This window comes from Pteropus vampyrus, unplaced genomic scaffold (assembly GCF_000151845.1).
Source record: "Pteropus vampyrus isolate Shadow unplaced genomic scaffold, Pvam_2.0 Scaffold81, whole genome shotgun sequence".
Classification (NCBI taxonomy): domain Eukaryota; kingdom Metazoa; phylum Chordata; class Mammalia; order Chiroptera; family Pteropodidae; genus Pteropus; species Pteropus vampyrus.
Window position 1 is genome coordinate 4,566,286 of NW_011888862.1, and position 14,581 is coordinate 4,580,866.

General features: G+C 40.8%; 2 protein-coding genes and 1 pseudogene across 3 annotated transcripts in view; 2 read left to right on the top strand and 1 right to left on the bottom strand.

Annotated features, from left to right (window-relative positions):
- The window catches only part of BMX (BMX non-receptor tyrosine kinase), a 38,158-nt gene extending 34,328 nt beyond the window's left edge, over positions 1–3,830 (top strand). For both annotated transcript variants that reach the window (XM_011362972.2, XM_023532352.1), the window contains 2 exons: positions 1,453–1,610; positions 3,454–3,830. In XM_011362972.2, the coding sequence (XP_011361274.1) occupies positions 1,453–1,610; positions 3,454–3,528 (233 nt within the window). In that variant the 3' untranslated portion in view covers positions 3,529–3,830. The remainder of the gene's footprint in view (positions 1–1,452; positions 1,611–3,453) is intronic.
- Positions 3,831–5,328: 1,498 nt separating this feature from the next.
- On the top strand, positions 5,329–5,447 carry LOC111741684 (annotated as a pseudogene).
- Positions 5,448–6,962: 1,515 nt separating this feature from the next.
- The window catches only part of ACE2 (angiotensin I converting enzyme 2), a 76,990-nt gene continuing 69,371 nt past the window's right edge, over positions 6,963–14,581 (bottom strand). The window contains exons 17-20 of the mRNA XM_011362973.2: positions 12,350–12,450; positions 10,855–10,971; positions 8,799–8,993; positions 6,963–7,071 (exon numbers count right to left, since the gene is read on the bottom strand). Coding sequence (XP_011361275.1) covers positions 6,963–7,071; positions 8,799–8,993; positions 10,855–10,971; positions 12,350–12,450 — 522 coding nt within the window. The remainder of the gene's footprint in view (positions 7,072–8,798; positions 8,994–10,854; positions 10,972–12,349; positions 12,451–14,581) is intronic.

Consider the following 14,581-nt stretch of genomic DNA (forward strand, 5'->3'; position numbering starts at 1 on the left):
TGAAAGATATTTTTAAAAAATCAGTATGCCTACTCAATAGTTACACCTTGTGATTGAGCTAAAAATTGCATTACCTAGTTTGATTACTTATCTTAAGCACCAGAACTTGGCTCCTGTTATTTTCTGGCTGTTTCCAAAAACTAAATCCATTCTGAAATGTGTCCCAATAAGTATATTCAAAATGAACCAGGGCCTCTGCAAGTAATTCTCAAAGAGGAGCTGCACAGATAATTTAAGCACTGAAATTATTCTCGAGATAAGTGAATAGCCTTCCAAAGACAGAGTCGTGAAGGGAGCAACACACTTTTGAATGGTTGTTTTAGAAAGTTCAGTTTCTTTTTAAAATACGGCCACGACAACTTGTAATATTATCTTACTGTAAACATTGTTCATAAAATCTGTAGCTCTAAACGTCAAAGAAGTTGAAGGCAGTACTTCAGTTATGATTCCAGAGCAAACTTCTTCCTTGTTACATATTTCTGGTTTTCTAAGTTTTCGAAGCTGGCTAAGTGTTGAAATTCTCTTGCTTGGCCAGTATGACAGAAAAATGGCCACTGGTTAGAGAGGAGTTAAAATGCCCAGTGCTCTTTTAAGTGCTCTGGGTGTTTTATCCTATTTAATCCTCACAATAACTCTATGATGTGCAAATATCCTCATGTTAGAGACAGGGACCCTGACTGAGAAGGGTAAGAAACTTGCCCTAGTGGTAGAAGGGGGCCTCAAAGGCCACGTCTAACTGGCTCCAAATGCCCGTCTCTTGACCACCATGACCAGAACGCAGTTTCTTAACCTAGAGTCCACGACGCCCTGGATGGGGGACAGTGGACAGCCAGAAATCAAACACCCAAATGCTGTGTGTTCATTTTCCCGAGAGAGAGAGCCAATGGCTTTCATCAGATTCCCAAAAGGATACCTGACCCACAAAATATTATGACCCACTGTGTTGATAAGAAAAGGAGCAATGCTGTCAATGATTTTATCTTTAAATTTTCACCGAAAGGTAATTCGACTGTGCAATGAAATGGTTGCACAAAACAGCCAAGGAAGAGAGAAGGGGAGAGTGAGGGCTTCAGTCAATCACTCCTGAGTGCTGGAGCCAGATCGTGCGTGGGTTGACCGAAGCCCCAGACACTTCTCTGAAGCAGCCTGAGGGTCTGGGCCCTAAGTAGCTCCCTCTGCAGCTGCCCTTGCCATTTACCCATTTACCAGCAAGAACGGGTGTCTGGGTCTCAGGAAACATGGAAGAGAGGACCTAGGCATCGGAGGGGATGGCGCAGACCCACTCTCCACAGTCTGTCCCTTCTGCTAGGACTCATTTCCCAAGGTGCCTTCGCTCTGACCCGTAGCCTTCCTGACCTGGCATGTGTGTAATGTTCATTCATCAAATTCTGTACCTTCTGACGTCCGCTTTCTTTCCCTGCCATCTGCCGGCCGCCCCTCCATGTGCTGCAGGGATCCTGATGTGGGAAGTGTTCAGCCTGGGGAAGCAGCCCTATGACTTGTACGATAACTCCCAGGTGGTCGTGAAGGTCTCCCAGGGCCACAGGCTCTACCGGCCCCAACTGGCGTCAGACACGGTCTACCAGATCATGTACAGCTGCTGGCATGAGGCAAGTGAACCACCTGGGGAAACTGGTGGCCTCATTACTGCCGGACAATGTATTTTTGAGGGGAGGCACCTGCTATAGATCAGATAGAAATGGCCCCGGGCCTCTGCGCTCAACTGTTTGTAATCTAAAACAAGCAATGCTGCTGCCAACAATTTAACAACTTATGTTTAGCACCGTTCTAAGAACTTCATAAATATGAACTCATTGATTAATCAAGAAACACACTATGAGCTCAGTAGTATTATCAAAGCTAAAACTAACAAAAGAAACAGACACTCAGAGAGGTTAAGTGACTTGTCCAAGGTCACATAGCTAATACGAGGCAGGTTGGCTGGTGTCGGGACCCCTGTTCTTAACCACACTATGGGGTCTCTACTCGAGTGGAAAATGTGAAACAGAGAATATCTAACCACATGTTGAGAAAACATAATGGACCCGATTCCATCCTCTCTTCTTACGTCTCCCAAATGTTGAGTAAAAGCATTCCATGTGGGTAGAAAATAAGAGTCTCTTTTGGGTTAGACATAGAGCTGAAATTGCAAGGGATTGATTTGCTCTTGCCAAACGCAGTCTTTACACACACACACACACACACACACACACACACACTGAAAACACCAAGCAGCTTATAATTATACATGTGCAATAGAAACATAGACAAGTACAAGACTTCTTGCCATCACATGTCAGATGGAGAAGAGCAGACGAGGGTTTTTGTGGTGAAGCCCAGGCCTCCCTGGCCCTCCTTGCTCTGGCTCTTGGGCCTAGGACGATACCATCTGCTGGACAGGGGTCCTGACAGGAAGAAACTGCCTCCTTCCCACAGCTGATCCTTAAAAGTATGTGAATTGTGCCAAAATCCATTGAGAGGGATTTGCACAATCCCGATGAAAGTTCTACATAGAGTGAGCATTTTGTACATTTCAGTCTCCCCCTTGTATATATTTTGAGACTTTTGAAAAAACATTCCAATTTATCTTTCTCATACTTCTTCGCACAAAAATAAGCATGTGAGTATATGTGTGTGTTTCTTACCAAAAAAGTAGCAAATTTCTCTCTGCAGCTGTTGACCCTCTAGCAAAGAGCCCACTTTGCTACACAGACCATTGTCAAACTTCTGAATTTCTGCCAATCTGCTAGATAAGAAATGGCATTTAGTGCAGCTTTCATGTGTCCCTCTTTCATTAGGAGAGAGGTATTTTTTTAAGGGCATTTGTATATCTTTCTGAGAATTATGTGTCTTATTTTGCCTCTTTTTTCTATCAGGTTTTTGTTTTCTCTTGCCTTGATTTTAAAAATCAGTTTATAAAGTGATTGTATCTATTTTATGTTTTAACTTGAGAAATTTGACATCTTTATGATTTGTCCTATTCGAGAACAAGCCATGTTTTTCTATGCATTCAAGTCTAATTTATATGTTTCAACAGTGTTTTAAAGTTTTCCTCATTTGGGGATACATTTTTGTAAATATTTTATTTTGGTGTTGTTGCTACTGAGAATGGGGTTTCTCTTCCATTATATCTTCTAATTCGTTATTGTACTTATATATGAAGGCTACTGATTTTGCATATTAATTTTATATACTGCTCTCCTGGTGAATTCCTTTATTATTTGAGTTGGTTTTATCATTGACTGTCTTCGTTATTCCATCTTAGGCCACTAAAGATACTTTTTCAATTCCTAGAGCTGTAATTGTTTTCTCTTTAGTGGAAATGTCTGTGGTGTTTCCACATTTTTAAAGTCGCTAGCTTTAGGACTGAGGAATACATATTTTATATATTTTATCTTTAATCACAACCTTCATAAACTAAACCATTGCTTTGTTGTTGTTGTTTAAATTTAGCTTCCAGAAAAGCGTCCCACGTTTCAGCAACTCTTATCTTCTATTGAACCACTTCGGGAAAAAGACAAGCCTTGAAGAAGAAATTAGATCTGATGAGAATGAATATAAATGTTGGCTAACATCTTCGCTCTTTTTAAGAAAAGTAGCAAGGCACAGATGATGTAATCTAGCTAGTTCTTAATGATATTCTGTGTGCTGTTTGTCTGTTATATTATCTAGAAATGAACAAGGTAGGAAATAAAAGGTTTCCTTGAAATATAGGTCAAATTAGTAGTTCTGTTTATACTGCTCTTAATATGATACTTCCCAGCCTATAGCAGAAGCACATTTTCTGATTGCAACATAAAGAGGGTGTGTACCATGTGTAAAGATTGAACAGAATTGAAAATTCATTTGGTGGATATTTGTTCTTTATATCATCACTCTCATAATTAAATATGCTATTAATGAGTACAGAAATGTGGACATTTGCCTTTATGTTTCAATATCCTCAATCTTTAGCATGCATGAGAATCAAATGGAGAGTTTATTAAACCCACAGAGACGCTGGTAGAGCAGGTCTGAGTGCAGCCTGAGAATTTATATTCTTAACAGGCGCCCAAATGTTCTTGTGCAGTCAGTAGAGGTTTCTCAGGGAAACCTCGTCATGTGGTGGGCTTGGTCAGGTGGCCCCTGATTCAATCCAAATGACAGAATTCTCACCTGATATCCAGATTAGAACAATGACTCTTTATGTCATCATGTACATAAAAACTAAAGTTCACGAATATTATTCCATAATATATTAGTTATGTTTCACATAGAGCAAATTTTAAAAGATGCAAAGGTAAAACTTAGTGCCTTTTTCCTTATCCTTAACCATTATCAATCTTGATTCAAGTGTAACCATGATCTTATATCTGGAATTAAATTGTTGCTTTCAAGTCAGTTTAAATCTTGAATTTGGGCTATGGGGCTTCTGGCCAGTTTGATAACTGAAATTTCTATATCGGTCTTCTATCTTGACACAAAGGTGCAGAAGTGTGTGTTTAGCTTCTCGTGGCTATTACTAAAAGGCACTTTAGCTTTAAAAACCCTTCCTGAAAATGCCCTCCTTCGCGGCCTGCTGCTGAACCCACAGGTTTTCATCTTTTTTGGAGTCCCTCATTGTCATATCTATAAAGTCAAGAAGGGAGAGAGGTTACGTGGAGGGTACTATTGCAATGAAAAGACACCTTAATGAAGCCCTACAACTACTTTCTTGCTGTAAGTTAACAGTCCCCCTTAACAGACATTCTTACCCTTTCTCGTCCGAGTCACGCCCTCACCTCCCCCACCGCCCCCGGCTATTTTGAATGATCTCTCTTAGTTTGTTTCCTGACATTTAAATGATTCCTTTCTTTTCAGCAAAATTGACTTATAATAGTCTTTTTTTTTTTTTTAACAGAGGCACACAAATCTCAATTTACAATGAAATAGAACTTTTAAAATAACCACTAGGGCATTTACACATTCAGCAAGCATTTATTAACATGAACCATATGCCAGGTTCTTTCCTACCCAAGGGGAAAGAAAGAACACAGCCCCACCTCCTTAGTGGACCACAGTCACGTGGGGGGTGCCAGCCTTTGCTATGCTCCCCGATTCTGTCCGCCAGGGACTGCGCACAGACTGTGAAACCCCCAGAGAAAGATCTCGCAGGCCCAGACTAGGTCTTGCTGGTCTCCCCTTGAAGGTCATTTTCTTATTATTTTTATGTATTTGATCTTCTAAAAATAATCTTCTTTAGAATTAAAGTAATACATGCTTATTGCAAAAATTCAAACAATACAGAATTGTCTAGTACGAAAAGAGGTCAAAGCCTGCTTAGAAGCCTGGCTCTAAATATCAGGTCAAGTCTACAGCCATGCCACCCTGAACAAGCCTGATCCCGTCTGATCTTGGAAGCTAAGCAGGATCAGGCCTGGTTAGTACTTAGATGGGAGACCACCTAGGAAGACCAGGTGCTGTAGGTGTAAAAAATAAAAAAAAAAAAGTAAGGTATTGTAAGCTGACAAGGTCCTTGCAATCTGTGAGGTCAACCAAGGGTTGCCTCGCCTAAAAAAAAAAAAAGTAAAACATGCATAATAATTTTTAAAATGCTATTTAACCGTATTTAGTGATGATATCTGGCACTTACTGTTTTAAAACTTTATCCTCCCCTGACTTGGCTAACTAACTGATCCATCATCACCATTATCTCTACAGAATTTAAGAACAAAGTTATCTAACATTATGCTGGTCACCACACAGAGTAAGTTGACAGATTCGGATATTTTAATCTATTTAATCTACGTAGTGGATGCTGTGGTCAGAACTGTGCTGGGGGATCTGAGATACATAAAAGCAGCATCGGGCTTGGTTCCTCACCTGAGGGTGTATGTCATCTTAACAACTCTTTTTAGGCTAATTTTATAATTGCTTGGTTCCTCACCTGAGGGTGTATGTCATCTTAACAACTCTTTTTAGGCTAATTTTATAATTGCTTTGTAAAACAAAGCTGTTTAAGAAATTGGGATACATTCCAAGACTTTTGAGAGGCCAAGGGTCCCAGGCAGTGAGACAGTGACCTAGTCGCAAGTGAGAAGGAGACAGAACCCAAGGAGACCCTAGCACATAAGTGCCCGTGAGACCACAGGAGTGTGCAAATCTAGTATTTATTGAGTGTGTTTTGTGCTCGGCACTACACAGATGTTGTGGGTGAATACAAAAGATTTAAGAGAGTGACATTCAGTTGGGATTTCCACTCACTCCACAGAGAAGAATGGAAGTGAGTTTCTATCAGATGGCGGGAGGGGGGGCCCCCCTCCCGGGTCATGGAGGCCCCGGGGCTACTTTAATCTTGTCAGGGAGATGACGATGGAGCTTGGAAGTGAGAAGGCAACTCTTCCGACATTCTCCAGATTCTTCTCTCTTCTTTAGACTTGTCACCCTGAGGAAGGCACAGGTCCAGTCCAATCATCACTGGGCAAATGACTATAGTGCTTAGATTACACTACTGTGAAGAGGACATCTCATCCTTTATACTCGAATTAAAATAAAGTGAACAGTGTGTGTCATTTTCGACCCCCACAGCTCTATCAGTTCATGTGCTCTGTCCTTAAAAGCCATCCGCGCAGATTCCATACAAGGCTCTTATACTTACTCCTGCCTTATATCCTTTTTTTTTTTCCCAACTCCAGTAACACAGCAGACATTTCCATTTCCATAGCCCTGAAGAGCCGGGGAAGCCAAAGACGTACTTTCCCTATTATTCTCAAAGATAAATATCTCTTTTAGGAAACAGAAGTCAAGTGCTGAGGCAGAAATAAACCCTATAAGTAATGTAAGTGAAGAGGCCCTCTCCTCAGCATGTCTTCTTGGACAATTTTCCTGAACAGAGCCATGGTTCTAATATTTAATGATATTTTTATAACCTCGTACTTTCTGTAATGTGAAATTAACACTTACATACAATAAAACCGCCTCAAGGGGAAATAAAATAGATTTTTCTAAAACGAAGTCTGAACATCATCATTATTTTGGAATCCTGGATTATTTTCTCCTTTACTCAAATCCACGGAAGAATAAGGATTTTCTTCGCTTCTTTCTTGATTTTTCCTGTTAAATAAAGTGAAGTCACCTTAATAAAGTGATGCTAGAATGACACTTCCTCCCTTGGACTCCACTGGGTCCAGGCATCTTTTACATCTCAGCATCTAATCACCGGTGTATCATTTGCATATCAATCCCTTCTTAATGGACTATAAACACCTGCAGTGCACTGGGTTCACTTCCTCAGCCCTGTGATTGTCACAAGGGTTGGCAGAGCATAAGAAACTGGTTAGAATCTGAGCTCTGGACTCAGGGAGAGGGGACTTCTGTGCCTCAGTTGGCCTATTCAGAAAACGATGGCAATTATGCAGAGTCAATGAAATAATACTTGCAGAGCACTCACAGTACCTGGCATATAATCCTCAATGAATATGAACCGTTACTATTATTTTTAAAAACTCACTGGTCATTTAGCCAATAGCCTCATTTCAAAGAGCTTCCCTACTAAAATCAACTTCCAAAGTATAAAGATCAGGGTAGGACAGCTTTGTAGGACAACAAACAGCCTAGGACACTAGGTGTATATCCCAATCTGTTACTCATTAGCTGTGTAAACTTGAGAAAGTTACTTGGCCTCTCTGAATCTCAGGTTTACATATGCATGAAGGTAATTACATATTTATATCATAGGCTTGTTGAGAACATTAATGTATGAAAGCACTGAGCACGGTAGTCGGTCTTGTTTTTCTGTGTACCTTCTGCTAACAGTGCGTGAAATGACGCAGGTGTCCCAAAAAATTTGTTTAATGAATTAACTTTGGAATAGTATCTCATGTGCAAAATTTTAGTCTGTAGAAGAGTGCTTCTCAAACTGAAATATACACATGGCCGGGGGCGGGGGGTGGGGGGTCTTACTAAAATGAAGATTCTAATTCAACAGGCCTTCCAGAAACCGATCATTTTAGTTGGCTTTGGGAAGGGAACTCGGAGGCAAAGAGTGACAGGAAGACACTATATATCCTTCTGTGTTTTTAAATTTTTAACCATATGGATGTATTCTATTCGATACCTAATTTTTTTAAATGAAGACACTTTGGGGAACTAAAAATCTCTATAGTGAAGAAAATTGAGCAAAATCAATAGGTGCCTGTACAAATTCCATCGAGAACATGTTTAAACAACCTGAAGTGTGCAGAGTTTTTAGGTCCTCTAACACATTATTAACCCTAATTACATAAGCCAACAAAAATAGATGATTTCTCAAGATCAGGAAAAAAAAATCTAGTGGTAGAGCAAGACTATAAACCAGGTCTCCAGTGATCTAAATCCTCAATGAACTTGGATCTTCAACTCAAGAACAGATTAGAGGGTGCCTGACCCATGAACTAATGGAGGAGTAAAGATGATTAAAGAGTAGCAGTTTGGAGCAAATCTCTGAGCTCGTTCTTAAATGTTTCACAGTTCAAACCCGTAATCAATCCCTGAGCCCACCCACTGCTGAGTTTGCAGTGCCTCTTGGCAGTGGGGACATGATGCTGTGGCCAGGATGGAGTGTCCCTGGGCATGCTAGTAAATTCCAGGCTGGACATTTACAGTGAGGTAGGGCTTGCTTGGAAGGTGAAGTGCTGATGAAATCTGGTGAATTTCTAGGGGATACATCAGAATATTTGGGAACGAAACTGTCCGAAAAAGTAATTGCCCTGTACAACCTACCACTTAACTGCAAATTTTCCAGTTAGCTTTCCCTAAACCTTTCTGTTTTAGGATCGATGGGTCTAGAAAAGGTCACTTACTTCCTTCGGTCTCTGATCCCGGCAAAGATGAGCAGGACAATACCGACCACCACCAGCCCCATCACGACACCAAAAACAATCAGCCATATGGTGACAGGTGGCTGGTAAGGGGGTTCCAGTGTTGGCTCAATACCCAGAAACTCCAGGCTGTTGTCATCCAGGCGGAAAGCATCATTGATACGGCCCCGGGACATCCTATTCCCAAAAGCAAAACACTTAGGCAAAAGGAACACTTAGGCAAAATAACATGGCGTGTAATTATTTACTCCTTATATTATTGTTCCTGAAAGGATTTTACAGGGCTTATCCTAAGAATGTACACCTTAAAGAGCAATGAAATCAAAGTAGATGAGCAGGTCCAGTGAAAGAGATGAGTTTTGACAATTATGCACCTTTCATATCTTGCAACCTGGATTAGGTTTGGGGAGAGCTTCATTGGAAAATTGGTTGCAAGTATGGAAACACGCAAATGGCTGGCATTTGTTCATTTGTGAGTATTGTGTTGCAAAGGCAAAGGACTTCTCTCCTGTCAGAGTATTTCTGCAATAACTTTATATCAAATAATGGAAAAGGACAATTCGATACTCTTCTACAAATGAATCCATTCCTATATCCAGTTGTATTTTCCAAAACAATATATTAACATTAGGAGGCAGCACCGGGGAGGAATACAGAAAAGGGGCCTTTGACAGTTTCTCAGCATTGGGATGGGACATGGCTGAATTTTATAGATAAAAACAAACAAAAAAAGATGAAGATTATTGTTTTTAAAAAAAAAGCAAAATAACGGTGAAATGGAGAATATTCAAGATCGAAACCTGAAGTATCCAGCATCCCATCCTCCTACCAGATCAGGAGGTCAGAGCCCACCCAGGGAGGGAAAGAGGTCAAAGCAGAATTAGTCATGTAACCGTTGGCAACCTCGGCCTGAAAGTATCTCAAGTCTTTCTGGAAACAGGAAGTTTGAGGTCCCCTGCAGCTTGCAGGAGGGCTGGGCTCTTTCATGGTGATCTCAGCTGGGACTTTTCCCCAAAAACAGAACAAGTCATTTGGAGGCGGTCAGTGAGTCTCTGGGCATGGTTGGGTCATACACCCCAATGTAGATTTCCCAGGCGAACGCACTGCCCAGCAGGTCTTAGTTCTGCCTCCAGAGATGAACAGCAGCTCACGAGGGCCACCTAGTGAGCGTCCCTATAGCGGTGGGTATCAAGCTTTTTAATGTAAGGAGAACCATCTCCATGGATCCATGCTTCACTTTTGCTGTTTTGAGAAACAGCTGAGACAAACTGGGTGAGCTGTCCCTTCTAAACCCTTCCTGCTGCTCACAGCGAGTCCCTCTCCTCGTACGGAGGCTGGCTGACGTCTAAAGGAATCTATTCTGGCCTACTTGGTTTCAGACTTTGCTTAATTAAATCAATGCTACATCCAAGTCCCCATAGCATATGACAGCAATACCTGTCCAAGTCCCTTCTGCACTTAAACCATTTTCCATGAGTGCTGGCCAGACTTTCCTCAGCCAGTACCTTTTGCCTTTGCCCAAGAGCATTCTCAGGCCATAAGGTGCCGCCGTGCCTGCAAGCCAGAAATGCGGGGGAATTCATGTCACCTGCAAGCAGTTCTCAGCCAGTGACTGATGAGAAGTGATGAATAAATACCCCAGCTCTGCTGGGACAATTTGGGTGCATATTCTGTAGTCTCCCAGAATTCCCCAGCAGAATGGAGCTCCAGTTGTCCATAGTGGTAATTTGCTCGCTAATATATCACTTATTATCTGCCTTCCATTCTGTCTCCTGTCAGTGCTTCTTGTGAACACCTCCCAAATAAACTACTTACAATCCAATCCTTGCCTAAGGCCCTGTATCTGGAGGAACCTAAATCAAGACAATTTCCTTGCTATGAGGTTCTCCTGGAATTAAAACTCAAGTTTTTAAAAGGAGGTAAAACATATAAATGACTCAGACCAGTGCCCGGCACACAGTAGGAGCCCACTCAATATTAGTTATTGTTGTATCTGTTAACCCCCTCCATCTTACATAGTTCGAAAGCAAAATATCACCTGATGGCTTCTTCAACTTCAGTTCTAGGAATGAAGTCAGACACATTATTAGGTGAGGTGACAAAGAAGTTGAAGGAGATTCTTGGTTTCAGGTCACTCACCCACACATCATCCTCCCTGTAGAGAAACAAAAGAAGCATCTTCCGTTGTAGCACAGAGGACACAATAAGGACAATGAAGACTTCCTCTGGTGAACATGAGACTGAGGGAGGGTCGCAGGGTTAAGTAGAGAGATATGGGGCAGGCCAAACAACGGAAGGATGTAATCGTCCAAAAAAACCCTTAACACTGCCCAAAGCACATGAACTCGACTCCATAAGTTGTAATACCAAGTCTTGGCACTATTCCGCTCCCATACGAGAACCACGTGTTTTTTTTTCAACTCTAGAAAAATTTCCAACTGAAAGCACCAGAGGAATCATTGGTGTCCCAGGACTGTGATAAACAACACGGTAGACAGCAGTGGCTTAGTGACACGGACAGAAGTGGTGCGTTTACATCCTCCAACCCTACTCCACCAACGAAAAGGAGTGTCATGTTGCACCCACGGGCGAGGGTAAGGAGTGGGGTTTACAGGACAGTGTGACAAGACTGTGCTGCTCTCACAGTCGCCAGAGTGATCCTAACAAAACCTAAGGCAGATTATGGAGCTCAAAGCCCTTCTCGCTCTAAATAAAAGCCAAAGTCCTTAGAATGGCTCGTGAGACCCACATGAACTTTCTTCTCCCCTTCCCACCCCCAGGCTCCAGGACTGTCCTACCCACCGTACCTCCTACTTATCTTCCGCTAGCTCACTCCGCTCCAGCCACATTGGCCTCCTGGCTGTTCCTTCGACAGGTGAAGCATATTCATTCATTCCTCGGGATCTTTCCACCTGCTACTTTCCCTAAGTGAAACATTTTCCCCCATTGTCTGTATTACTGGCTATCTCCCTGGTTTCAAATATTTGCTCAAATATTAACGAGACCTTTTCTGACCATTTTAATGAAAATTGAACTCTATATACACACATACACACGTGCACCAGCACTCCTTAGCCTTTTTCCTGTTGTATTTTTCGCCGTAGCACTTATAACCATGTAATTCTACTATATTTCACTTATATAGTTTGTTGATCGTAACACACACACAAATCATATACATTAGAATACAAGCAAAGGTTTCTGCCTTTTTCTTTCAGTGCTGAGGGTGGACGACAGCATGTAAAGGAGGAAAGGGAAGAGGGAAAGAATAGAGAGGAGGGGAGGGGAAGAGACAGGAGGGAAAAGGAAAGGAGACCAGCATTTAATAAGAACAATGCTTTTGCAATCTCCAAGTCCTATAAGTCACAATCGCCCCAAAAATACAGTGGCCCAAGCTCCAGGATATCAAAGAAGTTTAAACGTCATTAGGAGGTTTTTCTTAATTTGAAAGGTTAAGCTCAATATCTTTTCAGACTCAAGAATAAGGGAAGTTCTGGTTGAAGTAACTTGAGAGCGCAGCAAAATCAACTCACCCAAAAGGAATTGTCAGGTTTTTGACTTTTAAAAAATACTCTCTCATGGCATAGGCAATAGATGACTTGAACAAGTACATTTCATTGTCATTCCATTCGTACTGCAAATTCAGAAGAAAAACACTGCTCAGTAGGGATCACAGGATACATGCAAAATCTGATCATCTGTAAGCATTATTTTTAAATTTTCTAATATTCCAAAGATTCTCGCTGTTCATGAAGTCAGGGACCTCCAGCTGAAGTGCATATCAAGTATCACCTGGAGGCCTTGTTAAGTTAATGAATACTGGATCCCACCCTCAGAGTTTCTAATTCAGAAGGTCTCAGATGAGACCCAAGAACATGCATCTCTAACAAGCTCCCAGGCCATACTAATGCTGCTGCTAGTCAGGCAACCGTGCTTTAAGAACCACAGGGTACGCTGATTCTTTGACTTTAGTTTGATGTAAGCTGAAATACACACTCTGAGGGCAGGTTTATAGATGTGACAAATGCAAGTTGTGGGTTTTGATTAAAATGTCCATATGTTGTAGACAAATATGCCGAGTTTTTACTATTTTTATAGTAAGTTCTCAGATATGTGTAAAAGATAAAGAAACTTGAGATTCAAAGGGAAAAATAACTCTTCGTAAACAAGGTAATCTGTTCTTGTTTTTCAGGGCTAAACAAATGGCTTGCATAGTGTGTTTGCACAGTTCGCATAGCGTATTTGCATAGTCTATGAAAAACTTAAGAGAAAAAAAGAATTCACTCTTTCCTCCAGTAGCTGGCAGTAGAAATCAGCAAATGGCACAAATTTTGCACCTGTCCTTTTCCTTTTAGGAAAAACGATGACGAGATTTCACAACAGAATTGTTACATTAACTTCAGCATGATATCATCCGGGCTTTGGAAAAAGTTGCTTCAATAGTAATAATAATATTATTAATACTTTGGATAAATGGCTCTTGTTTGATTTTTAATGTCATTAACTTACTATTGCTAAAAATTTAACCATGCTTTAAAGAATTCCCAGGTGGAATGAGATTATATTAGTAATTTACAATAGGGCAATACATTTCTGTTATGCTTATTTAATAGAGTATTTATATCATGCAAATTCCTTTGAATATAAAATTGTCATCAGGTTCTACTGGGTGGTAGATAGGAAATCAGAAAAAAAAATCCAAATAGAGAATTTGGGGAAAGATGACAAATATGCAAAACAGAGTGTTTTCCTATAGACAGGGCAGTACCTTGAAGAAGAAATTTTAAATTATATTTTGGAAAGAGGAAGGACTGAAAGAAGTTTGTGTCTGTGTGTGTGTGTTTAAAATTAAAATCACTCCTAATAACCTAAAGCTACTTTTCAATGTTCAGAATATTCATTTATAAAAAGAATCACCAGAGCTATTACACTTATTCATTAGCTAAATTAACTTTGATGCCACTCTTTACAAGTATATAAGGTTTTAGGGTTTTATAATATGCAAAATATATCACCTACAGCTCCCACTAGTGATAGTTGTATATGTAGCTATAGATGTCATCATGTAGATAAAGTTGTGTCTCTATTTTCAGCATCGATTAACAACCAAATTTATGAGTATGTGGACATCTGCAATTGTTGTGGGTCTCATGTTTTCCAAAGCCATCTGCCCGCTATATGTTCTAGTGCAATCTTTCAACATTCATGCTGATTACCTACTTGCCAAATTTCATTGAAGTTATTTTTGTCTCCTTAAGGTGGTTCCTTGAAACCATTTGACCACTTGATTTATGACAAAAAGTGGACAACCAGTACACTTATTACAGAAGTTCTTAACCTGGAAATCTTTAAGTATCATCAACTCCAAGAAATTATATGTTCAATTTGCACATCTGTGCTCTATTTCGGGAAAAGGATTCCTAGCTTTTGTCAGCCTAAGAGATTAGAAAAATGAGAAGTTTTCAGATCCGTTTCAAGATGGAGCCAATGATAGGGCCAAAGGCAGAGTGAGGAAAGAGGGCAAATTGTGAGGGGCAAAAAGAGTAGGAGGGATAAGAGAAAAACAAGAAAGGAAAGATAGAAGAAAGAAGCAAGGAAGGAGATGGAGAAATGAAGACAAGAAGTTGGGGGCAAAGGAAAATAAAGGCGAGTCAGAGAAGGAGAGAGGTAAGATGGGAAAGAGAAAAGAAGGAGAAGAAGGCTAATCCCACAGCCTTCCCTGGTAAGGGAAGGGCACCAGAAATTTCCCCTTCCCTCAGCCTAGT